Below are 25,944 nucleotides of genomic sequence, written 5' to 3'. Positions count from 1 at the left end.
CTTTCTCTGATTACTTCCTCTGACCTGGTATAAAGGCCTGTGTGCATCAGTTCTGGCAGCTCACTCCTCCTCTCAAGATGCTCTTTATTTTCTATCCCTTTGTGCTGCATTTCTCAGCCATGCACACAAAACACCCCTGATAGTCCTGAGAAGCTTGGAGAGTGCTTATGTTCGTTCTTGGGGAGCTGAGTCATTGCTATAAAATAATATTTATATCATTTGACCATCTCATTTTGTGATGTTTCCTCTTATTTTTCTAAACTTGAACAGGTTATATTGCAAAATGGTGATGGGTTAAGCAAGATAATAGGGAGCTCGATCTCCCTGCCAAAGGATAAAAACATGCAATGGAGGTCAATCAGTGACTCTAAACTGGCTCTAGGTGTGAATGTGTGCAATTGTCTACCCTCTGTGTTTGCCCTGTGATGAACTGGCAACCTGCCCAGAATCCCCCAGCCTTTGCCATGCTGGGATTGACTCCAGCCCACCAGGACAGTGCAGCTGGATCTGCTCAAACCTGATGTGACTCCAGTATCTCAGTTTTTTGAGGTACCTCATAACACCATACAGAAGTACCTGAATCACTGTCACCCACTGCGTAGCAGAATTTGAGCTTCACTTTGCTTGTTTCATAACTCCTTTATATATTTTATGATCTCTTCCTGAGCTCTCCTCTGCTAAGAATGGCACTAAAACTACCCCTCCAGCTGCATCGTGGGTCCATGATGAGACCTGTGTTTAAAACAAGGAGCACAGGATTAAATAGCTAACTTTTCTCTTCTTTATTGTTATTGTCAAGACCACAGAGCAGCGCATCTGCACAGAAATGCATTTCAATGACAGATGGTAGAATTGATAAGTTTCATTTTCACCTGTTTTATGTGAAGCAGTTCCTCTGCTAGCACTAAAAGATTGGGTTGCCGCGAACGGCTTCAATGTGGTAATATAAAAAAACTAAATAAAAAGTACAGTGCCATAGAAATATTCAGATCTCATCCTGGAATAAGGCGGAAAAACTAATGCCAACTTACGCTATATACTGCTCTGTCTTGTTGAATTTCTTGGCGAGGTACTTGGCCGACGCTTTGCTGGGTATCTTGACAAAGGACAGCTCTTTACCATATCGTGTCAGGTTGCACGGCGTCTCACACACACAGTAGTCATTGTCTCTCTCGACAAGAAAGTCTGCCAAAGAAAGTTGAGAGAAAAGTTGAAAGGGGAGAAAGCACAGGGATTGAAAGATTTGGTTTGATCCTGTGGTGACAAACAGAATACCAGTGAAAAGTCGTCAAAGAAAGGGAGTCGTGAGGAGCCCCCCCCCCCAGAGACCCTCAAGTCAACTACAGAACATATAAGACACATGCTGGAAGGCAGAAGTGGCCAGAGACCGACACGTGAGGCTACCCCATGAAAGAGCAAAACATTGGAAGACAGTAAGAAAACAAGCAGAAGACATGAAAAGCCTGCAGGAGATGAGTCGAGGGAGGAGAGGCGGGGAGAGAGAAAGCCTCTGTGCCAGGCCCGAGGTTTAGTGTTTGAGAAAGACTACCATCAGGCTGAAGGAACACCATTATCTGTTATCAGCTGGGATCAGGGGCTTTGCACTGTAGGACACACACATACACACAGACACGCTCTCAAATACACACACTCAACAGTGTGCACACAAACTAACAAAGACACACACAGACACACGCACACGACAGCATGCTGGTTTATCTCCTTACCCAAGGCAGGATCTGCACACTCCTTGTACTGCTCCGGGGTGCAGTAAGGGGCATCTCCTAAGGACAGGCAGAAGAAACACAAAGCTCTCAGTCTGAACAAAGCAGGAGAAGAAAAGAAGCTTCAAAAAGGAACAAAAGACAAGCAGATCTTGGGTTGTAATTAATTTGGTCTCAGGCTGTCATTACTGTCCTTATCACAACTGGATATTCATTGTTAGTTTGATCTCATCTCATAATTGAGTTTATTCACTTTTTGTAATTTTATTGCCTCTTGTCACCATTCCCTCCATCTATCTCCCGGTAAGCCAAGCTGCCCTCCATCTGGGCAACTAGGGAAAATAACATGCTGCGGATCTGAGATGGGTATAGTGCATGATAAAGTAAAGTGGAATAAAGCTTAGTAGTGACAGTAAGTGATTACAGTGATAAAACTAGTAATGCAGTGGTCTTTTGTGCATTACTTTTGTCCAGCATGAAATCACCGGAGTGTTGAAGAGCTGCTGTCTCTCGCTGTTCTCCATTGTATTAACTGTGAGCTGAACCTATAGTTTTAATGGATACCATTTCACCAAGCTCAGGTTTAATCTACTTTGAGTGTCTTGCTGTCAGTGTTTCAAGAATCGTTTTACTTTAAGACTTGATTTTAGATCATAAGCTTATTAGATCATTGCATGTCTTCCCTCAAACAAAGTAACTAAGTTACAAGGTTTTTTTTCTTTTGAATTTTGGAAACTAGTAAGTTCAATATTTTGCAATGACACAATTATTCACACATTTACAATAATCTGCACTATGGTGTAGAATAAGTTATTTTCCTCTGTAGATTTTTCTCTTCATTTAGATTAATACAATTTGGATTTTTTTTCTTTTTTTTACTTATGATGGTAAGATTGCAGAGATAAAAAGAAGTATTGCACGATCCATGGGGATGGGGGAAATAGTCTCTGCAGAGTCGCTGTCATCTTCCTCAGAACCACTACAGCACAGCCACTACTGGTGATCCCTGAGAAAGACTGTCCGGCTGGCTGCACGAAAACACAGCGCGCTGTGGCGGGAGTAAGAGATACAAACCAACATTGGGCAGGTGAGTGGGGGTTAATGGAGGCCAAGTTCGTGCGCTTCCCCCGTGCCAAACTTATTTTCAATTTACCATTTGAGATGCCACAGAGTGATTAAATGTAGGGGGAGGACAGAGGATGCCAGATGTAATCACCGCACATACACAAAGTGAAAACAGTTGAGTTTTTCCGATCCACTGGAGTGTGAAAGCGTGATTTTCTGCTGTTAGTGGCACAGAGCCATTTGTTCCTCAAGAACAATTCAACTCCCAGTAGCTTCGAACGAAAGCATTTCCGATGAGATTACAGTAAGAACTGCTGCAGCACTCTAAACAAGTGAAAGTGTCAGCTGTGCGACGTTGCCTCCAGCTCCTACCTGGCATGTGGACCATCCTGCAGTTGCAGTTCTCCACCAGGTATCTGGTTTCACAGTCGATGCGGCATGCTGTGATGCTGTAGGAGCTGAAGAAGTCTGAATCCATCGGCGTGGCTTTGCAGTCCCCCCATGGCGGCGGCAGGTACGTCAGCTGCAAGAGAAATCAGAGCCACTTAAGTAATAAGACTGCTGAACATCATGTCCTAAGCCCCATTATTGCAGCTATTTGACCTTGTACTTTCTGTCAACATGATGACAAACTTGTAATCTGGCCCATACAAAAAGACCATTTCGCATTTGCTGTATTTGGCACACAAGATGAATCTTCTTCGGACTCCGCGGTGAATACATGTGTGCAGCGGTGCTTACGGTGGGAGCTTCTCTCCTACGCTTCACCTATTCCTCGTCTCCCTCTGTTCTTTCATTGTGCTGCCCACTCTTCATGCAGGGCTGAATAGTATCAGCTGTCGACTACGGCTCTGATGTTGGGAGAGCTTCAGCTTTGCTGCAGAACAGAATGCCATGTTCACTGAGTTTTAAGTCAAAAACCTGCAATTTAGTTCATGTTTTTGCTGAACCATGCCCTCAAATGGCCACAGAGATGTTTTGTAAGCTTTTGGTTCAACAAAGGCTGCCTCCATCCTCACCATTCTCTTACACAGTGTCTCAATATTTGCTACATCGTCCTACATCTTTGCATAGATTCACTGAAGATGCAGTGTCCTTTGCATGTTTAAGATATGTGCATGCATTTACATCATGATATGGTGAAAAACGGCACAGCACACATACGCACCAGGCCATTATACAGTGTACTAAAAACATCTGCATTCATGATTTACAGTCTTGGAGGCTACTTTTAGGATTTATAGATCTGGAGCTATGTTGCCTTCATCTAGCCTGATGGAGAGTACGTCTCAATACTGTACGGTCTCATTAACTGTTCATATGGTCTCATATTTGTCATTTTTATCCATTACCACAGAAACAAAAAATGACTAACATTTATATTAATTAGATCAGAAAACCTCTTTGCATTCTATCTTCAAAATATATCATATGCATTTCGGAAGGTATTATCGGTTTCAAAATATTTATATTGCATTTATTCAGCTTCATCTTTCAATTTTAAATCAAGGTTTCAATTTTTTCGATTACATTTCTAATGTAATTTGCATCTCACTGTATATACTGTATGTTTAGGCGACTAGACTGGATCTGCAGCAAAAAAACAACAACTTTCAAACGATTTTATTTGTGCGAAACATACTCAAAATATATTTTAAGCGTCAAATATAATTAGCATTGTGCATATTTGTATTGCTGGTTTGAGGGAACTACGAGTGTCAGACTAAGAGGGTATTCAGTGTATCTTCAAAATCCAGAAACGTTGACATCTGAAAAGTTCATGTAGACAAGTTATCAACGCTGCTCCACCAAGACGTCCTTAAAAACACCAATATGAGAAAGGCTGCTATTTTGAAATTGCTCAAAAGTGTGAATAATTTAGGTGTGGCTGTCTGTCTGTGTTTGATCTGTGATGGACTGAGCACCCATGTGCCTCTACCTATAGCTAGCGACGGATCGGCTTCAGCACTTTAAGACAATAAGCTGGGCAAAGTAGATTTACAGCTGGATTATAGACATAGTGTGCCAAAATAAAGAATTCTTAAACAGCAGAAGTTGCCCAACAAAACATCAGCAATTAACAGATAAAGTAGGAAAAGATGTATCAGTGAGACCATATAGAAAAAAAAAACTGTTTATTTCCATTGCCTTGGTTTAAAGAGCGCTTTAGGCTGTGCTCACACAGCAATAAATTAGTGGTAGTGGTTTAGGGATCTGCATTTTACAAATGGTGCTGAAATGCAGGAGGCAGCCATGGGTGCAGTGTACCAGATTTGTTTACTAATAACCCGAGGCAACACACACACACACACACACACACACACATACAGTGGAGTGTTCCCAAGAGAATAAGATTGTCCCGACTAAACTCTAATCAGGAGACACCACCGCTGCTTCCTCTGCTTACTGTCACATCAAGGACATATTCCAAAGTCAAACAGAACATAGAAACCATAAGAGCTGCGCACAGTGTGATAATCGATAAGAGGTTCACATGTATTTATTCACCACATCGTGTGGAGTGCACCTATTGAGGGAGCCACGTGGCTTGATAATGGCTCCGTTATGCAGAGAAATCTGCCTTTTCGATTTCGATGCGTTTTCAAAGCTCTTTCGAGTCCTCTGGAGCTCGCACCGTAGCAACATTACTTCCCATTGGTTAAACCTCAGCAAAGGCTTCATTCTGCAAGGGTGGACCAAAATGAATCTGGCATAAAAGATGTCAGGACATTTCAGAGGGCTGTTAGCTGCCTAACGACCATGAAGAAGAAAACAAATCATGTTAAGATTGTGACCTAAATTCCCCCTTTATTAACTGAGTCAGAGTGAGCAGGACCAAAAGGGTGGGAGGTAAAGAGGGAGTCAGCCAGACAGATTGAGAATTCACTTTTCGTGCTGAGTGGATATTGGAGATTTCTATTTTGTGGGATCATGGTGAGTGACAGATTACCTGGCTGCAAAGTAACAGACAGCTTTACGCGACAGGACTGCTGAAGCAGGAAGTTGAATGAACTTGGGCAAATTGCATTAGATTAATGAAGAATGAGGCTGCCAAATAATGCAATAAATAAATCCAGACAAAGAGAGAGCAAGTCGAGAAGGGAGGGCAGGGCCATATTAAAGACAGAGAATTTGTTTCAGTTGAATTATAATGACTGTTGGAGGGGATGAAAATAAGGAATGGAGCCAGTGAGAAACAGAAAAACAAAGAAGGACACTCTCCTGCAGATGCGACATTGACAGCATGCAAAATCCTGCTGCAGCTTGCCGGCACTGGAACACATTCACCAACAGTGTGAACGTGGAGGGACTGAGATCCAGCCCAAACCTACCTCCTTCTCTCCCTCATTCATTATGCATGGTTCCGTAGCGTCTTAGCAGTGAGAGTATATGATTTGTCTGCTCGCCATCACGCCCACAGAATTATTCACGGCTCAGAGAAATAACCTACATACACTTAATTTCACTGAAAGAGATCGACTGAGTAAAGTTCATGTTTCTTATTTATGCTTAAGACCTCATGCAGTTAACTCTGAGGGCTGCGCGAGAGCCCAAGGTCTGCAAGAGGCTCAAAAACATGACCTGAGCTTGAGCGTGGCATTGGTGGCTTCCAGCCAACAAAGGAGCCTCTTCTACTTCCATCACATTAAAGATGGATTAAAAGCAAATGTCCTTTAGTGATGGGTTTGTGGGGAACTTTTTGCCTTTGAAGTGAAACACAGAATTTATCCTCACGCAAAAAAAGATATGTTCTGAGCATCCTTTATGTGAAAGGAGAATAGCATTTATCCTTCACTGCAGCACAGTGCTGATAGTGCAGCGCTTACCTTGTGGGATGCCTCATTTCAACTCCCCGGGGTCCAACAAAAACCTTGAGCAGTGACAAAGATGTGACTCTCCAGGGTTGTTCAATCGCTGAACCACACACACAGAAGGGTTGTTTTTAATTTGGTTTTCTGTGCACCGTCTAAATTTTGAGGTAATGGTGTACTATTTTTCTAATAGCTCCATTAGCCGTGCTGCTGTTTGTCGACAGTAACATCCATGCATGCCCGGTTCACTCCGAGACCATGGTGACAACTACGCAGAGCAGAAAACTAGAAACTGTGAGCGACAGAAAGGTTTAAATTTGCATAATGTAGAGCCATTAAATTATACTCAATATTGAGGTAAAATATGCTCCCCCACTAGATTTTAAATGCATTTGAAACGTGTAATGTTTGCCTTGACATTATTCAACCCGCAGTGTATTTCTGAGAAGCTCACAAGCTGAAGAAGTGTGTGCACACAGTTTAAATCTGAAATGACAGAGACAGTGACTGGCTGGAGGAAGTTCACTAAATCCGTCAGTCTGCTGGGAGTGACGGGGCAGACGAGGGCACAGGCACCGGGGGAGCCTGAGATGCAAAAAAAGGAAGATTCTCCAGATGGCTGTGGATCAAGGGGAGGGAGGGGTGGAGTGCGAGCGCTGCTGGGACACGGGCCAGGGCTTGATCAACCCTGGCAGAGTCACCTGGGCTATGCTGCGTCTCTGATGTTGAAATATACAAACAGCAGAAATGTTCCAGAGAAACAGCACAGCATGAAGTGTGTTGGTGTATCCCAGCGGGCCAAGACTCACTTGGGGTACCTTCGCTTTGAACGCACACAGCAGGAAACTGTACAAATACAAGGTGGGGGAACTGACGCAACTTATCATGTGATAGGAGAAAAGATAAGTCGAATAAAGTGATTTATGTTTAAAACAGCATCTATTGGAACTAAAGAATAGTAATAATAAAAAAAAACACCTCACTGGTCCATTGCTTACAGGCTCAGTCCTTCTGAGTCAAACCTTTTACTCAGTGCACATTTAAACAATTAGTGTAACAGAAAATATCACATCTCTGGTTCTGGTGCTGCGACAACACCCTGAGAGTCAAGTGCTAAATCACTTGAGCACTCTGTGAGGGAAGCAGCATTGATGTTGAGGTGATTATTCATCGGTGCTGACAGATAAGAAACAGAGCACTGAAAACACCTACAGTAAATCTTCCCCTCATTAGAATAATTCATGCATTGTTCTGATCCTTTTGACAAAGCGACTGTTGATTTTGCAGACAATGTTTCTTAATGCTTTTCAAAATTAGATCAAAGGGCTAACTCCTAAACCCTAACTCCTGTCTTCTTGTCGGTGAAATGTGCTGAGATGGGATATATTATTGTGGTTTCAGTGTTTTATTTCTGTTAAATTTTCAGAGACGTACCCGTTGCTCCTGACAAGAGACAAAGGTCTGAAACCCCGGCGCCACTCCAAAGCCCAGCTGGTCTATGAATGGCGGCTCGTCCTGGGTGTGGATCTGAACTTTGATCCCCGCTTCGAACGATGTCTCGTCTGTTGACAGGAAGAAGAGGTCAGGACATTTAGAACAGGGGTGATGATTTGCATATATATACAGTGGCTGGCATAATCTAACCAGTAGCAGCTTGGATTAACTGGAGATGAAAGGATTTTACAGAACTGGAATATGGTGGAAAAAAAAAGCAAATTGAATTTTAAATGAATGAATGAAATTTTAAATGTTCTGACTTGAGAGCCAAGGGTGACCCATCCTTCTCTGTTTGTGATCAAACAACCTGTCGGAGGCCATCAGACTGGTGAGCTCTCTATCTGCCTTCAAGTCACTCTGATGCATCTCAAAGATTAGAAGACAATAGAAAAGCATCCTGGACTGGCACAATGCATCCTGCACAATGTATTCTGCCTGGATCCTGCATTTTGCGGACTGTGGGAGGTAACTCGTGAACTCAAAAGGGGAGAACATGCAAATAATGAAGAACTAGAAACTGAGAGTTTAACTTGGGACATTCTGGCTATGATTACTCATAAAACACTGTGATCCTTTCTGCTAGAATACGCTTTGTGAATCAGTTTTTAAAAAGTGGCATGCAGCCAGAAAAACAAATGGCATTATTATTAACATGACACACACTGTATTAGCTATGAAGAACCTTTACTGCGGTTGGCAACCTTTATTTAAATCTATGAGCTGCATCTTCTGCAAACGACAAACACATTGTTGTCCTTTGAGAGTTGAGACAGCTGGAATGAGGAGGAAGAGGACAGAGGGGACTTCATTAAAGGTGACGCTGATGACAATATGTGTTCCACAGGAGTCCTATCTACTACAAGAGGGGGGATAAGAGTGAGTGGATAAATTAACAAATAAAAGATGATGAGGATAAAAGGAAAATCAATACAGCTGACAGCTTGGTTCGCTGTATGGATTTTACATGAGGCAGATGGGCCTCTTCGATACTGAATTCAGGAGAAAGTCACAGTGACGCCGCACCTCAGACATACACTTGTGCAAACATATTTCTGTCACATCTGCACAGAGCTGCAAGTGCTTATCATGGTGATGGCTGGTTGGATTGAGGAGATTTAGCTCCTCTGAGCGCTGGCTCCAGGATAAAGTAGGATGTCTGTTTCCTGCAGTCTATTCTCTTCGCTTGTCACTAGACATCATCCTCTAAGTGCCAGGCCTTATCACTACTTTCAATTAAAGAGCTCACAGATGCAGCTGTTATACAGGAGGAGATTTTCGACAATGAGCGCAGACATTAGCTGATATACATTCCTCTTCTGGGATTGACTGCAAAGCCAAAACAAATGCTTGAGGCATGCAGCAGCAAGGAGACACAAGTACTGCTTAAGCACATGCTGGTAAAAATGCTTGTCATCTTTTAGTCATGGCTGTCTGTCATCACGCAACAATTGGAATAATTATTTTTGTGTTGAAGAACGGGAATCAAATGGAAACTGACCAGACTTGACTGCTAAGCAGCATTTCAGGTACCTCAAAGTTATTTCAAAGTCCATGCTTTCAACAATTACACAGAAATTTCCTTAGCAAGAGAGGCCATTACAACCAGGAGGGCTTAACAATAAAATGATAACCTTGTCAGTTATGCCTATGAAAAGCAATTTTCCCACACGCCAACACACATTTTCACATTTATTTCATTCTGCCGTACTCTATTGTGGTGACTTTATCCCTGTTGGTACAAGACATGGAAGGCCCCTCGTCCTCCACCAGTCTGCAGACATGCAGATGGCAACGAGCTGAAATGTGCTTGAATGTGTTAAGAAGAATGCTTGCACAGCATTTTGTGTAAGTGTTTTTTGGAAAAATATTCAAGTCTGCCATATACCTAAGATGAACATAATGGTTCAGCGTTCTGCGACCCTGAAGAGGATTTCAAACATTTTCATTGCAGTAATTCTTCATCGTTCCTTCCTCTTCGCTCAGAACTTTGATTCCTGTACTTAGTTTCTGATGAAGGCTGACAACTATCGGACATTTTGTCAGAAATTTTGGAAAGGAATGGTTATTGTGAAAGGCAGAAATACCAACTATATTAATGCCCCACACAGCCTCTATTTCTTCTCAGCAGTTCTGTACATTAGTTTCTCCTGGTGTAAAAAAATGGAGCAGCCACATTTAACTTTGTTCTAGTTGAGGCCATCTTGATGAAAACTTCAGGCAGAAATCATAACCAGCTTTTGTTCTGAGGAATGTGAAGTAGCCTGACAAAAAAACAACACACTGCCTCAGAACTGAATTGGGATATTTCCACGGTGACAAGAACGTGATGGTGTAATGTTGATGAGGATGAATGAAAGCATGAAGTATGAGGACATTCTGTATTGCTGTCTTTGGTTTTCCTCCTGGTCGTTAACTGGACATGAAGTCACTGATTTCTGTAGTTCTGACAACAGTTTCCTCCATGTTTATTCAAACACAGAATTCAAGACTGGAAGGGATTTTCAAATTTTGAGGGGAAGACGCCAACACTTCTCCTGTCTGATTAATGTGATCTTTCTGTATTAATCCATTAAATCATTGAAAATGGCAAGACACTTCTCATGGTATTGTAAGACAGCAGGATTGAGTGGCCCTTGATAGAAGTAACATTAAAAAACATACAGAGAGGAAGAGTTCTCACCATTTTTTAAGGCTTTCAGTCACATACTATGATGATTCAGTAATCTTAGCCTTTTATAGAAAACCTGATTAATTATTTTTTGACTATTTCATCCTAAGCTTCCAACACAAACAAAAATCATTACTAAGAACTTCTTTGTAAATGAAAAACACTATTTCTAAAATGAAAAAGTTTTGAAAAGAGGAAGCACTCTTGGATATTGTGATTGAAAGTCAGTCTACTCCATTCTGTAAACAGAAAACTCGAATACATTCTAGTTTTACCTTCCTGACCTGGAAGGTAAATAGCATGTAAAACGTGAACAGAAGTTCAAACTGAAGATGCCGGCTGACTGCCAACCGTCCACATGCCGGAGTAAGTTTCTAGACAAATACAGAGACGCGTTGTTACTGCTGAAGACTGTTGCTGTAATTTGTGATTCAGCGTGTCGACCAGAGACAGTCCAGTACTGACACAGAGCATACTGCTACTTGCTGTCATGGAGACAACAATAAAGCCATGAAACTCCAGTGCAGGCATAACAAGATAAAAGACAGGTGTTTGTTCTCTGCTCAGTCCAGACTCCACCTACGCCTAAATTGTAAATACTTTAAGCGATCTAATTAGCCACTTAATTATATGAAACTTTAATGGTTTATTTTTCTTTTCCCCAGGAGAAGGTGCCCCTCTCCCCACCGGGAATCACTTCTGTTCAGTTTCTAGTAACCTTCAGAGTTCAGTGTTTCATCAACACAGGTTCATCTACACACCCTCAGCCTTGTCTTCCATGGCTCACATCGCTCTTATGGCGCCTGCTTTGGCCTCCATTCAAGCTTTCTACAATTAGATCCACAGAGGTCGCATTTAGAGTTATCTGGAAATAACACATTTTAAAAAGCTTATCTTTTTGTGCATGCCTTTATGCAAATACAAACCAAGCTGTCTTGTTCTTTGAGCCTGTGAATGGTTTCCCCCCCTCACTAAGCCTTGTGGTTTTTGAACTGAGTTGAATCTGGTGCATCGTCCTGATATTTAAAATGACCCACGTTAGTTTGTTCATTTCTTATTCTGACTATTATGTGGTCTAGGAAGTTGCTGTTTTTCCACCCGCTTCTTCCTTTTTTACAAGCTGAAAATCAAACCAACTGTGGAGGATGTAGGAAGGAGTGTTGGCAGATCTGGTCTGATTTGTGCAGAAAACTCAATTTTTCTCTGAGGTTACCTCACTTGTCCATTAAAAAAAAAAAAAAAAAAAAGACAAAATCAAGCCTTTAGCCATTCAGTGAGATAAGTTAGATTTCCCAAGTGATAACTTAACCCAAATAATTTCAGTAAAACATGTTTACTCTGAGTTTGGTTAATTTGTTTTGTGGATGAAGAAAGAATTTAGTTGAAGGCTTTATCGGAGCACAGTGTTATGTTGATGGGCACTCTGTTTCTTTCAATCATTTCCATTGTTTTAAGGCTTTTACTGGTGTTTTTGAGGTTACGTAACACAAAGCAGTTGGTGTTTTTTTAGATTATGATCAACTTTGAAACTTCAATGTGCAAAATACTGAGAATAAAGTTGACATTGTGACAAATGTCACTTGTACTTGAAATGCAAGTTTGACTTTCATTTTTAAATAAATCCAACCTGTGATGTGTAGGGGAAAAAAAGCATTCGACGGACCTCAAATTCTACAAAACTAAACCACATAATATGAAAACTGAACTTCCATCTCATATTTATTAACAGATCTGCAATTACTTATGGAGCAAACAAACAAACAAATGAAACATCACAACGGACTGTAACGTACTGTAGAGGTGCAGTAGGGATGATTTAAATGAAAGTTTATCAAATTAACTTTATTTCAAGCTAAAAATGTGAATTGACATGTAACATCCAGTGATTATAATCAGATGTATAGACTTTAAATCTTGAAAAATCCTACTCTAATTATGACTTTATATTTCCTTTGCTAACATTTCTTCTGAAAATATGAAAGAAAAAAGGTATTTCTCTTGGTTTTTTTGCCTGTGGCTTTGACACACCACCTTAATTATACTCAATAATTAGCATATAATAAAAACACTTTACTCATAGTTACACCTGCAGATTCATTTATCAACTTTCTGTGTGCAGTGCACACACACACTGCATCAAAATGCAGACACATATTCAGCCTATAAATCCCTAATGACCTATTTTTTTCCAGCTCATTAAGAGTACATATGTGTAAGGCGAGAGTACATCACTCCAATATTAATTTCTCTTCATTGGCTTCCTGTACAATTTAGAATTTAAAGCATTCTTCTTTTTCACTGATAGGATCCATCATATTTGAAAGTTAGTTCAATATTCGCCAGCAGATTGCCGACTTATTGGAGGTTCTCTTAAGCAGAAGGGGAAGCAGAGCTTTCAGCTATCAGGCTGCTCAGTATCAGCTCCCAGTTTCAGTTATGGAGGCTGAAACAGTCTCTGTTTTTAAGGTTTGGCTTGAAACTTCTCCTGTTAATAAAGCTTACAGTTAGGGCTGGTTCATTGGAATCTGGACCATTTTGTAATGAAACTGCGATAGGTTAAGGCTGCTCAGAAATCTTACTTTCCTCCACTTTCCTCTCTCCATACAGGGATGTTACAGATCTCTCTCTCGTTGTCAGTGTTTCCTCTCTGTCTATCTTCCTGAGGGATCTTTGACAGCAGAACTGGACGTTTGTGGTCTGAGCCTCCTGTCCCCATCACGTCTGTAGCGAGTGGATTTATGTTTGTTTGTTGCTCGCTGCTCTCTGTCTGTGCCCTATCCTTTTTTTTTTTTCTTTCTATCCTCTAATCCTGTCCGGAACAGCAGAAAGTCTGCACTTTGGAGTCTGCTTCTGCAAAGGTGTCTTACTGTTTAAAGGGACTATTTCCTTTCCACTATCACCTATGCCTGCTCATGGGAAATTTGCTGGGATTTTCTCAGTAAAAGAGCCTTGAGACGACCGTGTTTTACATTTTCAAATCACGTATTTATATAGCATTTGAAATGCATTACTAGATATGTATAGCTCACTTGTTTTTTTGTTATTTTTGAAAGATGATAATAAATATTTCGTCGACATTCTTGAGAAACACTGCGAACCCCCCTTTTTCTCCCTTTGGGGAGAGCAGCATCTTGCTTTGCCACCATCTGAGTGAGTCCACTGTCAATCAGCCGTCTCATCTTATTTATCTTTATTTAGCTTTTGACAGACACTTCTGGGAGCCTCCAACAAAACTGTTTGACTTGACATTTTTATTCACACCAGTGGTGATCTCAGCGCATTTCCTATGAAACAATAAATAGAGGGACTTTTTTTTTTGTTGTCTACAAAATAACAACAGACTAGCATTTTCAAGCTGAAAATATTGCGCAGGAAGAAAGACCTTGACAGGTCGAGAACACCGCATCCTTAAATATCACACGCAATAACTACTTGGCAACAGATGTAGAGTGGAAATAGAGGAGATGTTAGAGAACACTTAACCCGAACCAGTCCACTGACACATAAAACCACTCTTCTAACCATAAATTCTCTTTGGGAAGCTTTCCCAAACCTCTTTATCTCTCTAGTTTTTTTTGCCTTTGTCCTTTGCCAAGACATCCTATTAAAAGAATTCCACTGGAAGGTTAAATATTTGGCAACCCGAAAGTATAAAACACACAAAGGAAAGAAAAACACATACAGTTAATTATTGTGATTAGCTGCGCATGGGTTTCTCAAATGACATTTCGGCGGCTTTTAAGGCTCCTACAACAAATCTGCATGTGTCCTAATCACTTTGATGAAGTAAAGAAATGAAACCGCAGATGGCACATTAAGGGATGCAGCGAAATTAAATAGGTAATAAATGCCGCTATAAAATACTAATCAATGGCCTATTTGTGCCATTCGGGGGTGAAATATGCGAATGAAAAGCTTTACATCTCCTGAATATTGCCTTTTTCCTCTACATTACCATTAATTTCCATTAAATAGGTAGAACCACGTAGAGTTGAAGCCTTTCTTGGGCATTGTAAACAACATGTGGTGAACATTTCAAACAAATCGTTTTAAAAACAACAGGAGAAAGGGCAATAAATTTACAGAAACTTCAGCACACAGAGCGAAGACAAATGAGGTGCACTCTGAATAACTGCTAGCATGTGAATATAATGTGTTGCTTTGTTGTAATTACTGCATCCTTATGTTTTCAGCACTCTACTGTCTTCTATTATTCAACCCTTTTTCCATAAAGAGCATTTAATATTAATCCAATTAAATCATTTAGGCTGGCTGTAGATGTGGCTTATGGTTAAATATTACCTCACAGATCAGGGTTTCCTACTTTCTGCTTCATGTTTAATGATGACCGTGAGCGTCGAACCGCTGACCTGTCTCTTTACATTCATTTCCCCGAACCTCTGAAATATTGATACGAACACACAGCGGCATATGCAGCTGCATTTAAAATCTGACTCCCCGTTTCCCCCCGAGCAGCCCAGAGCAGCCCCGACTCTGTGGATGAGGGCTCGACCCTGAACTGCAGAGCCCGCAGCCTCCATTGATTTCGTATCCAGCAAATTGTTCTGTTTTGTTTTGATTCATGCAGCCTCGAAGCTGAACTGACAAGTGATGCAATTATGTGACAATGAAATAAATTCTGCCCGATCGATATCCATCCATCTTTATACAGATTAGTCGATAATATCTCCGGGACTCAGCAGGTGCATTTTAAACGATCAGACAGTAGATTTCTCAGGCTCATCAGTTACGGCTAACAGAAGTTTGGAGGACGTTACTGAATGAGAATTTTACTTTTTTCCTGAGTAAACATGTCACTAAAAATAAAACTTTTGATATGTCTGTGCTAAGAGAGCCATGACTTCTGTGCACTTAGTGGATTGAAGGCTTTATGATTACAACAAAAAGGTTGACAGGGTGAGCAATATACTCACGGCATGTCTTCATTTGACAAACATGCTTTAAATGTTTTGAAGAGACTTTCGGATTGAATTGTTCATTTCTGGGCAGAGACTTTTTGATTTCAGCTGTGGTTTTCTTAAATGGGAATGGGTTTGCTTCGTGCGATTGATGGACTCACCCGTCTCTCCCCATACAGGCAGGTATTCATCCTGCTGGATGTCCAACATCAGCTCCAGGCCATTGCCGGTCCCACCCTTCATCGTCACCAGCAGGGGTCGCCCGTCTTGGCCCGAATTGAACGTGTAACATTTTCCATAGCGTGTGAATATCTGAAATGCACATGAAAGGGAATCTTATTAACAACTAGTGACAACATTTCTTCCTTAAGTGCACACAAAGAAAATCGGAGTTTGGAGCGCTATCAGATTAATCCTCACAGAAAGGATTGTTTCAGACTTGGGAGGCAGTCGCACTGACCTAACTGCAACCTGCACTCATTACACTGACAGCAGCAGACCTCAGATATCTTGGTGCTAAAATGCAGCGGACAAACCGAGCCCTCATCCCTCTCAGCGCCGCGTGAGAGAGTTTCCATTTGAGCTAATATGACAGTCTTTTTCTGACTATTTCTCAGCTCTGCCTGAGACCGTAATACATGACAACAATGAAAGCTGGCATCAAAGAAAGTCTCCCAAAAGTTATTTGCCATCTCAAAAATAGAAATAAAGAAACACATCTTTTGTGGATGAAAGAGCATCCAATAATTGTTGGTTGTTGCTGCTTAGATACATTAAAAAAATAAAAAGAAAACCAGATTTTGACTCCAGTTTATGGAAAATGAATGGATAGATTATAAAACATCGGAGTCTAATAGTTTTCTAATATGAGTTTTATTAAGCAGAACGACAGATGTTGATTGGTCTGCAGGATGAAAACATGTTAAATGATCACTATTAACAACTACTGTCAACCACCACGATTCTTTGTTGACTGATTATGCTTTTGATGCAGGTTAAGCTGCTTTGGGTGATGAATGAGGTGAGATCTTGCCTTTTTTCAGTGAGTACATTGAATCTCAGTAGTGTGTATATATTTTATAAGTGAGTTCTCTTCAGATTTTACAACAGCTTTGTTCTTTTTCCTCACATTCATATTTGCTGATATAAGAACCTGTTGTTCTGCTTTCCATCTGATACTACAGCAATCTCAACCACAGGGCTGAATAGTATTGATAGTACTGAAAAATTTCCAAAGGATCATTTCTTTCATGCTTTTGTTTATCAGAACACGTGTTCCCTGTAGAGAGATTCCATCATGGAAAAACACTGGTAACAATGAAAAAACAGAGGATAACGAATAAACAAATGCTAATTATAAAGCTTTGGGTTTTTAATTAGAATTTGATATCAAAGGTATTTGTCACTTGAAACAAATTAAACAAAAACAAAAGTCTATATTTGAATGTAAATGAATGATTCAACTTATTTTAAAATCTGAAAACATTCAATTAAGTCAAAAATAAAACTAATTACTGTTAATTTACCACCAAAGCATAAAACTGACTAAACTTTTAAGCTCCTAAATTAGCCACAAACTTTTCTCCTGTATGTATTTAAACCATTTTCACCAGGGAGAAAAAAAACAAAAAACAGTTGATGTAAATCTTTTCCAGTAAAGTTTCAGCCTCTACAACAGAATCCTGTTTGAACTCATAGCTTCGTGGATAAGGCAGCAACAGAAATCGTTATGCACAGACTCCACCTACATGCAGCATGCTTTGTTATTACTATGATATATACAGTGCAGATCCGTTCAAGCTTGCAGCAGGGAGCCGACCTATTGGCAGAAACATGATTGCCAGTGAACTAATGGATCTATAATTGAATCATACACATTAGGAAATGGAAAACTGTGGCGAAGATCCAGACTAAAATGTTCCTCTACATTGTTGTCAGGGCGCATGTTCGCGAACCCTGTAGCAAAGCACAATTAACTTATTATTAACCTTCAACATTGTGACATTCGCATGAGGAAACAACAGGAGGAAGCGGAGGAGCTTGAGATGAGATATAATCACATATGAGATGAGAGGTAATCACTGAAGTACAGCTTCTCTTTGATTTAACATTCTGTGCTCATCGCACGGTAAGGACAAGGATTCAGTATGAGACAAAAAAATCCATTCACAAGTGATTCAAAAGGTTTTCTTTTTTTTTTTTTATTGAGTTGTCCAGAAATCATTGCACCTGTCTTGTGATTGCATTGCGAAGACTTGGGAGACACATGAGAAGGCGTTTATTACACGGTTGACTTATGAGTCAGGCGTCCGCGCTTCATGACAAATTACTCAAATGTCACAAACACCAGATGCACGGAGCAAAAACGAAAAAAAGAAAAAAAAAACCTCGACCATGTGGCGCAAAGGCAAAGTTAGTCTCATGTGAAACCTGCTCAGAGAGGTGTGTGAGGAAGAATGGGGAACAAAACACAATGGATCGCTTCCCAAGGCGCCGCTATATGGGGGTTATTAAGACATGAAACGGTGAAATGTAATAGAAAGTGTTTTGATAGTCGGACACAATATGAAATGTGACCTTTTAAGTGCGTAAGTGGCAAAATTGAGTCAGAAGCATCGCCTGTAAAGCTCCCCTTATGAGCAGAAACTCCAGCGAGGGATAAAAACATCAATAAAATGCCCCTGAAATCCATCTTAGCACCGGAGTCGCCCCTCACCATAATCAGATCTCTCTTTATCATTACTCTTTGGAATATAAAGTCTGAGAAGGCTTCTGATATCACTGAGCCCCTTCCATCAGCTCCACACGACACCTGACAATGTGCAGCGCCTGCCAAAATAAAGATGTGTGGCTAAAGTCTAAGGCCTTTGAAAAGTGAAAGATATCTAACTGGAGACCTATCCACCTCCGGACATGCCTCCAATTTGTTAGGCTGATTTCTTTCCAAGGTTTTCCACGCTGAAGCTCACCAAGACAGATTTGTTTTTCATGGCAGGACAAGTTTGAACAAAGAAAGACGCACTGCTGCTCGGTGTAAAAAAAAGCAAGATACACATCAGGAAAATAGCGATAAAATCAGTGTGACGGCGCGACAGTTTGTTTCACACTGCCCATGAACCTCCACCAACCGCGTGCACATGTTCGCGCGAGTGTATGAGCAATTGTGCTTGTATGGGAGATGGTGTACAGTATTTGCATGTGTGGTGCAGCCCCCCTGCTTGCCATCTGTGTGCGTGTGTCGGTACTGTGGTGATGGACTACAGCGGGCTGTAGTCAGAGTTGCTGTGGTAACCAGGAGATTGTGCTGGCAGCATTGAGTGAAGAGCGGCAGCAGCGGCGGCGGTGGGTGCCGGTGGTGACCTTGGGGAGCCGGGATCTTCATTGTGTTCAGCAGCTGTAGAGGTTTGGTCTCAACAGGCCTCCCGTTGTTTGTCTATCAGGCTAACTGTCTGATTCACCCGTCCATCTCCTGACAATAAGTAGTTAATGCTGTTTTTAAGTCTTTAAGTGTTGTATAAAACTAACCTCTAAATCAATTAATTCCCATCTGAAGAAGAGGGAAAGGGTCAGTACTGAAGGACTCCACACAATGGTGTAAATATCTGCAACGAGTTCTTATTAGACCCCTGGTTCAAACACTCAGAGCATTAAAAGTGAGAAAATATTTGCCATGCCTAAGCAGCTTTCCCCAAGGAGATAAATCCTGCACTGCATTTGGGTTTTTTTTTTTTTTTTTGCACCACGGAACAGCGAGCCAGATATATATTGCATCAAAAACACGAAACCCTGTAGCTCCTTAATGTGTAAACATAGCAAAAATAAATAATTAAATCAAGCCCACCTATAAGGAGCAGCGCTGAGAGAGACATCACCCTCTCTCGTTCTTGCAGGGTGTAGAAATGTCACCGTCTATCTCCTGGATAAATAATTCACAGACAGACAGCCTGAGACTGTTGATATGGCCCTCGGCTATCCTTCACATGACAATGTGACAAGGATGCACAAGCTGTTCCCTAAAGTTGCCGGTGAATGCCGCTTCCCCTCCTCTTCATTGATTTTAAGATCAAGTGCGAAGCAAAAAGATAAAATATGACACTCACACACCTATCTAGATTCAACTTAACCCAGAAAAATATATGATTCTTAAAAAAACTCACATTCTGTGTCAGAGTGTGTGTGTGCTTCTTATTACACGTGTCATGTCATGGGTAAAAGTAAAAAATTGTATAACAAAGGTAAGATAATTTAAGTTCTGAAAAAGAAAAGATAAGATAAGATAAGATAAGATAAGATAAGATAAGATAAGCAAAATCTCAAAAGTGACCATTGGCTAAAAGAAGCAAGATTAAGCAATCAACAGTAGAAAATAAACACCTAAAATAACAATAATAGGTGATGATAGTGAACTAAACAAATATTGCCAATTGATAGATAAAAATTGATTGATTTAGGCATAACTTCAATATTCAACAAAAAATTAGACCTAAAGTTTTTCACATTTCGGGAAAGTGGTCTTCCGGTGAACTTTTAGTGTGCTCACACTACAGCAGTCAAAAGGTGCTTTATGTACATGCACGCGTGCACGCGTGCACACACAAACACATATATGCATGCACTCACACACATGCACGCAAGGTGCTCCACCTGGGGCCAAGTGTCTCGGCCCAAGAACACTCCAGCATATGGATAGGGCAAAAGCGAGGACTGAATTTTGGAATTAGAAGACAGCGTGCTCCGCCACGGCCACTCCACATGACTTAAAGCTGACAAGTGAGTGTTAAACTTTGACATTTTTGGCTGCGTTTCCTTTCCGTTGGAGTGCGTGTTGCCGTCGTGTCAGCCTCTCGAGAGCTCTCTAAAGCCCTCAGAGGAAAGGTTGTAATTGCATTTGAGGGTGGCATTTTAAAAGCTCTCAAAACGATTTGAAATAAATTATCACGCTCTGAGGAAAATTATCTGCAAGTGATGTGGAGAGCAACATTATTACTTTTCTTTTTTAACAATGCTCCATTTCCAGAGAGGATCAATGTTTAATTGTAAAAATATTTAGAAAACAGCAGCCAGAGCTTTCATGAGGTGTTCCTTGTTTTCTCTGGAGTTGTGTGGGTCGAGGTTAACGAAGGAAGGTTCTCTGGTTCGAATCCCACTGCAAACAGTCCACCACTGTAGACCCCTGAACAAGGCCCTTTACCCCCAGCAACCTTCTGCTCGCTGCACTACAGCAGGACAGTATGGGTGGTTAAGATCATCTATGAGTAAGATATGTTAAAAGCGGATCAATAATTTCCCCAAGGGGATCAAAAAAAGTGTGATTGGATGTGGGGGCTGTGAGCAATTACAGCGATAAATTAACTGACAAGTGCATCAATATACGTTTGTGATGTGTCCACCGTGAATTATTATCCTCATCTGCATGAAAAGGGAGTGCTGAAAACATTTTACAACCAAATCCACTAAATCAACACAGACACGGGCGTCCCGCTGCGTTGAGCGAAGACAACAACGAAGTTCGACAAAGGCTTAACATGACGCTTGTGAAATCAGCTTGAGAAACGACCTCATCTCAAGGTCTGATTGATATTTTGGAGCCGTCACGCTAATCAAACAGTCAATGAGCAGGCGAGACCAAGACGGACTACTTAATGGTCCTCGAGATGAAAGAGCTTTGCCAACCGATGTTCCCAAGGTCAAGACTTCCCCCCCATGTTTAGTCAAGCCAACAAGTTTGAGAAGTCCCAGAAATTTCGGAGTTGCTGGAGATCAAGGAAGGATGCAACATCTACATTTCCATGAAGAGAAGGACTCTGTGACGTTAAAGGGTTACTACATGAGCCTGTGCACGAGTTTTCCTGAAATGCATTTCAGTCCACTAGTTACGCAGAGGCTCCAGCTGGTTATAGAAGAGTAGGTGTGAGTCAAATGTGTAGGTAGAGAGCTGAACTCACACTGGAGGTGCAGTGCAAGTTTTATACATGGAGGCAAACAAGTCAAACCTGTTAAATAAAAAACAAGCCTACATTGCTTTCTGGACTAATGAGGCTGCTCTTGGTAATGCTGCAAACTGTGCAGGAACATATTAAGGGTGTTTTGGTTTTTTTTTTTTTTGCAGTGAAAAGCAGGTTTCTTTGGTTTAAATGCCTGTAACTTTTGCTATTTTGGGGTACTGTCATTGCTCTCATCAGCATCGTTTCCAGACGCAGCAGGAATCTGTTCTGAGCAACCAAAGCTCTGAAAACGAATGTACAGCAATTGCCGGCAGTCATAAAAGAAACAAACAGAGATAACTCGCTGGTGAACACAACTGACCAAAACAGACGTCAACACATATCATGCAGGCAAGAGAGCGGGAGAATAAACACATATTTAACTAAACCTCCCAGCAAGATTCAGCAACACAGGGTAGACTGTTGTCAATCAATGAGGGGCACAGAAGGGAACAGAGACTGACAGCATGTTCTCTGATTGATTTTTTACCTAAAATCAATGTCCATGACCCTGGAGTGAGGATAAATCTCTGTTATCACAATTAAACATGAGGGCTGTTTAAGTGCTAACCAGGGCAGAGCCAGTGGATGGAGGGAATAATAGATTTATGTGGCCACTGAACCATATTTATTGAGATTCATGAGTAGTTCAGAAACGTTGGGGGTTCCTGCACAAAAGTCAATACATCCTGAAGCCCATTGTAAGGAGACAGGCTCGCCTTCCTTCTCCACACATCGCTTCTTGAGGGTGACTGATTTTATTGGTCTGACTCATGCCGACAGCTTGTCTTGCCTGCCCTGAGGCCAAGGAGGGCATCATCGATTATCTATGCACTGGCACATAACCCCAAAACTCTGGCTGGAGCGTTATATTTATCTCTGAAATAGGCAGCATGTTTCTCAGTCACCCCTTAAAATACTTTGTACAAGGAGAAGCTTTGCTGTTGTTGTGAGGAAATGTGTCTGACTGTGATAACTTGCTTTGTGCTTCTAGATGTGTTGCATTTAAATGTGAGGCATTACGTGTGGTTGGGGTTTGATGGCACAGTCTGGGAGCTGCCCGTAAGGCGAGCAGTTTAAAATGATAGATTTTCCTAAAACATAAAATAGTCCTTAGTCATGCCTGCAGCAAATGACAGGAAGGAAAAAAAAAACAACCCTGCCACACTAACATCAAACTGTGTTTCAAACAACAGCAGAAAATCTACTTAACTGAAAACAAATTTGGGTAATGAGGTGGGAGAGAGAGGAAGACTGGCTTTCACATTGTTCTCTGGATGATGGAGTGCAATCAATGGAGCTGCAGTTTACCAGGGAGGCCAACGCTAACAGCACTCTATCAGGGCATCAGCGAGCGCTGAAACGCACTGCTAAATGAGTCAAAAGTCTTCATTAGGTCCAGATTGGCCTCTTGTGAGCATAGGACTGTAAACACATTGATCCTGCAGTGATGGAAGATGGAGGGAGGGCTCATATGGAGACTACAGACAATCCTGGTATTTTTTTTTTTTTTTTTTTTTTTTTTGCATAGATCTCCAATCAGATGGCTCAGTATTTGATCCTGCCAGGACTTTCAAATCCAACCTAATAAGGTGAGCAGTGCAAACTGCAACTCAAGGAGTATGAAGAACAAAGAAGAGCTGCTGATGAAAATAATTCCAACGCATGAAATATTAAGTCAGTTTATGAACCGTATTAGAATAAATTATGGAGATGAAGTCTCCTATGGACAGAAACACAGTTGAGCGCGAGCCTGGCAGGACAACATAGAGATTTTACAGTCGCATGCAGGGACGCTTTAAGAGGTTAGGGGAGAGTTAATTGAACTACTGAGGCACATTACCAAGCAACAGTGCAGGGGAATGCGCACTCGGTGTGTGCGTGTGTGCGCGCGCGCTCTTTCTGTTGAAGCAAATTAATTACGCTGCTAAACAATCACTTCATCCTCTCATTGATGTATAATAGTAAACGATGCAATAAAAAAAAAAAAAAAAAAAAAAAAAAAAAAAAAACTCTGAATCAACCTGTTGGGAGGGGGCGGACGAGATATAACCAGCCAAATAAAAATATATCGAACTTTGGCGACACACTCACGGTGCTGAAATTGCGCGGCCCGCAGAGCTCCCCCTGGTACCGACAATACAGCAGCATCTCCTCCAGCTGGTGTCCCAGCCGGTCCAGCAGCTGCCTCATGGACGGCTGGGACTCCCGCGGAGGAGGCAGGAAGTGGTTGAAGTCCAAAATCCGAGACAGAGGGGACCAGGGCGGCTCTTCTTGTGCTCCGTCGTCGCCGCCGCCGCCTCCTCCGCTGACCTCTCCCCGCAGAGGGATGAGCGCCTCCCGGGCGGCGGGGGACACCTGCCAGTTCCTCCCCAGAAGTCCCAGCCACCTCCCCGCGCTGAAGATGTCCGTCTTCTTCATGCGCCGCGGCAGCAGGAGGTTCTGGTTACAGATGGTGACGGCGGGGAAGACCAGCCGCTTGGCGTACACCATGTGCGCCTTGGTGTAAACGGGCGACGAGAGCAGGTAGCGCACTCTGTTGCTGGACCAGGTGAAGAGCAGAGCCAGGGCGGCCAGGAACGCCAGCAGCCACGCGACCCTCCGCGGGTACGAGCCGCTCAGGAAGATGTGCCTCAAGCCGTGCAGAGTGGTGTGCTTCAAGAAGAGCTTCCCGGCTTCGGCGAGGGACGCCGGTCTCGGCTTCGACCCGGACGACTCGCACCGGCACATCTTGGTAGAGCGGTGGCTCGCGCGCGCTCCACATCGGCCCCACTGTGGTCACAGTGAATGAGCCCAAACTCGCCTCCGCGCGCACAGATAGCTGCTGTTTGTCAGATACTTTAGAGAGAGAGGGAAGGAGGGAGGAGGGAGGGAAAGAGAGAGAGAGAGAGAGCGCGCGCAGCACGCAGCTCCGCTCCGTCCTCGCAGGCACCGAGCAGCAGCTTGTGGTGCTGATGGGGGAGTATTTTGTCAGCCGCACAACGTACACTGGGCATATCCAAAAAGGAGGGGAAGCAAAGTTTTTCACCATGATTTAGTGCGCTACTGTGCAGCAACAGGAGTCCCGGGGAATTTTTTTTCCTCCCATCAAAATTACAAAGTGTGAAAGTCAGAAGAAAATTCCCCAGAGACAAAACATTCCTTCAAAATCACTCGGTTACATTATAATGTGCTGCTCCCAGTCTGCCTCTCCCTGTTTAATTCTCCCTGTGTTCCATCTCTGCCTGCCTCTTCCATCCAAACCCTTCTCCTTCCAACAGCTTCTTTGCATCTCCAGTCCTGTTTATTGAATCAGCAGATATGTGGACCATGAGTCTTCCATTTGAAACCTCTCTCTCTCTCTCTCTCTCTCTCTCTCTCTCTCTCTCTCTCTCTCTCTCTCTCTCTCTCTCTCTCTCTCTCTCTCTCTCTCTCTCTCTCTCTCTCTCCCTCTCAAACACCTAGACAAACTGTAATCCCCCTGCCTAACATTTGTATTCTCCAAAATTGGACACTGCATTATGGGAAGTAATGCTGTAGAGTTGGAGGTGTTTTTCATTATCCTTTACCCGCGTTGAATTTTGAGAGCTTTAACATTTTCACTCACAGGTGCGATTAAGCAGATTGACATCTGTGAATGATGTGTTTCACTCAAACATAAAAAAAAAACAAGAAAGAAAAACTAAAAGGGAATAAGGTCAATATGCTGCTGAATGTTAAATTATTGGAAAGAATGCAGCGTATATTTAAAGCATCCCCTGATGTTAAAAAGAAGAAAACAGAATTAATGGTTTATTTTTTGACCCCGTGGCGCTCACGTATGGCTTTGATGAGGGGAAACTGTTCCAGGCCGGCAACAAAAGGCTCGAATGCACCATTGACAAAGTAGTTTGCGAAAACCGTTTCTCTCTTAGGGGGTGTTTGTTAAGTGGTGGTTCATGCTTGGTTGGTCACCATCACACAGTGTTCCAGTCTGGAGTAAAAGCTGGATGCTGTGAGGCTCTGATTCAAACTGTCTACCGCTACTTTAAAGGTAGTGTTCGAGAGAGTGCACGACGAAAAAAGAAGCTGAGTAGGAAATGGTTTAAATGGAGGAGAGAGCGTGAATGAGGGGTGCTTTAGCAAATCAATTTTTCATATCTTGTCACTCTGCTCTGAAGATTACATCTGGTGTCTTGAAACATGGAATATTTGCTGAGATCTGGAATCACAATGAGTCAGATGGTGAAAAAAACCCCGCTGGTCAGCTGTCAGGTTGCAGATAAATTGTTTGGATCTAGCTACAAAGCACATTCT

At 42.0% G+C, this 25,944-nt stretch overlaps 1 protein-coding gene across 2 annotated transcripts in view; it reads right to left on the bottom strand.

Moving 5' to 3' along the window:
- The window catches only part of asic1b (acid-sensing (proton-gated) ion channel 1b), a 166,816-nt gene that overhangs the window by 8,028 nt on the left and 132,844 nt on the right, over positions 1-25,944 (bottom strand). The window contains exons 1-6 of one of the 2 annotated variants that reach the window (XM_030092208.1): positions 23,764-24,494; positions 15,847-15,997; positions 8,036-8,163; positions 3,162-3,312; positions 1,728-1,784; positions 1,032-1,185 (exon numbers count right to left, since the gene is read on the bottom strand). In XM_030092208.1, coding sequence (XP_029948068.1) covers positions 1,032-1,185; positions 1,728-1,784; positions 3,162-3,312; positions 8,036-8,163; positions 15,847-15,997; positions 23,764-24,399 — 1,277 coding nt within the window. In that variant the 5' untranslated portion in view covers positions 24,400-24,494. Of the gene's footprint in view, positions 1-1,031; positions 1,186-1,727; positions 1,785-3,161; positions 3,313-8,035; positions 8,164-15,846; positions 15,998-23,763; positions 24,495-25,944 lie in introns of those variants that run through there. The other variant, XM_030092209.1, reaches the window with a different exon arrangement.

The sequence above is a fragment of the Salarias fasciatus genome, chromosome 5, assembly GCF_902148845.1.
Source record: "Salarias fasciatus chromosome 5, fSalaFa1.1, whole genome shotgun sequence".
NCBI lineage: Eukaryota > Metazoa > Chordata > Actinopteri > Blenniiformes > Blenniidae > Salarias > Salarias fasciatus.
Note: the sequence above shows the minus strand (reverse complement) of the source record. Positions and strands in the feature narration are given on the sequence as shown.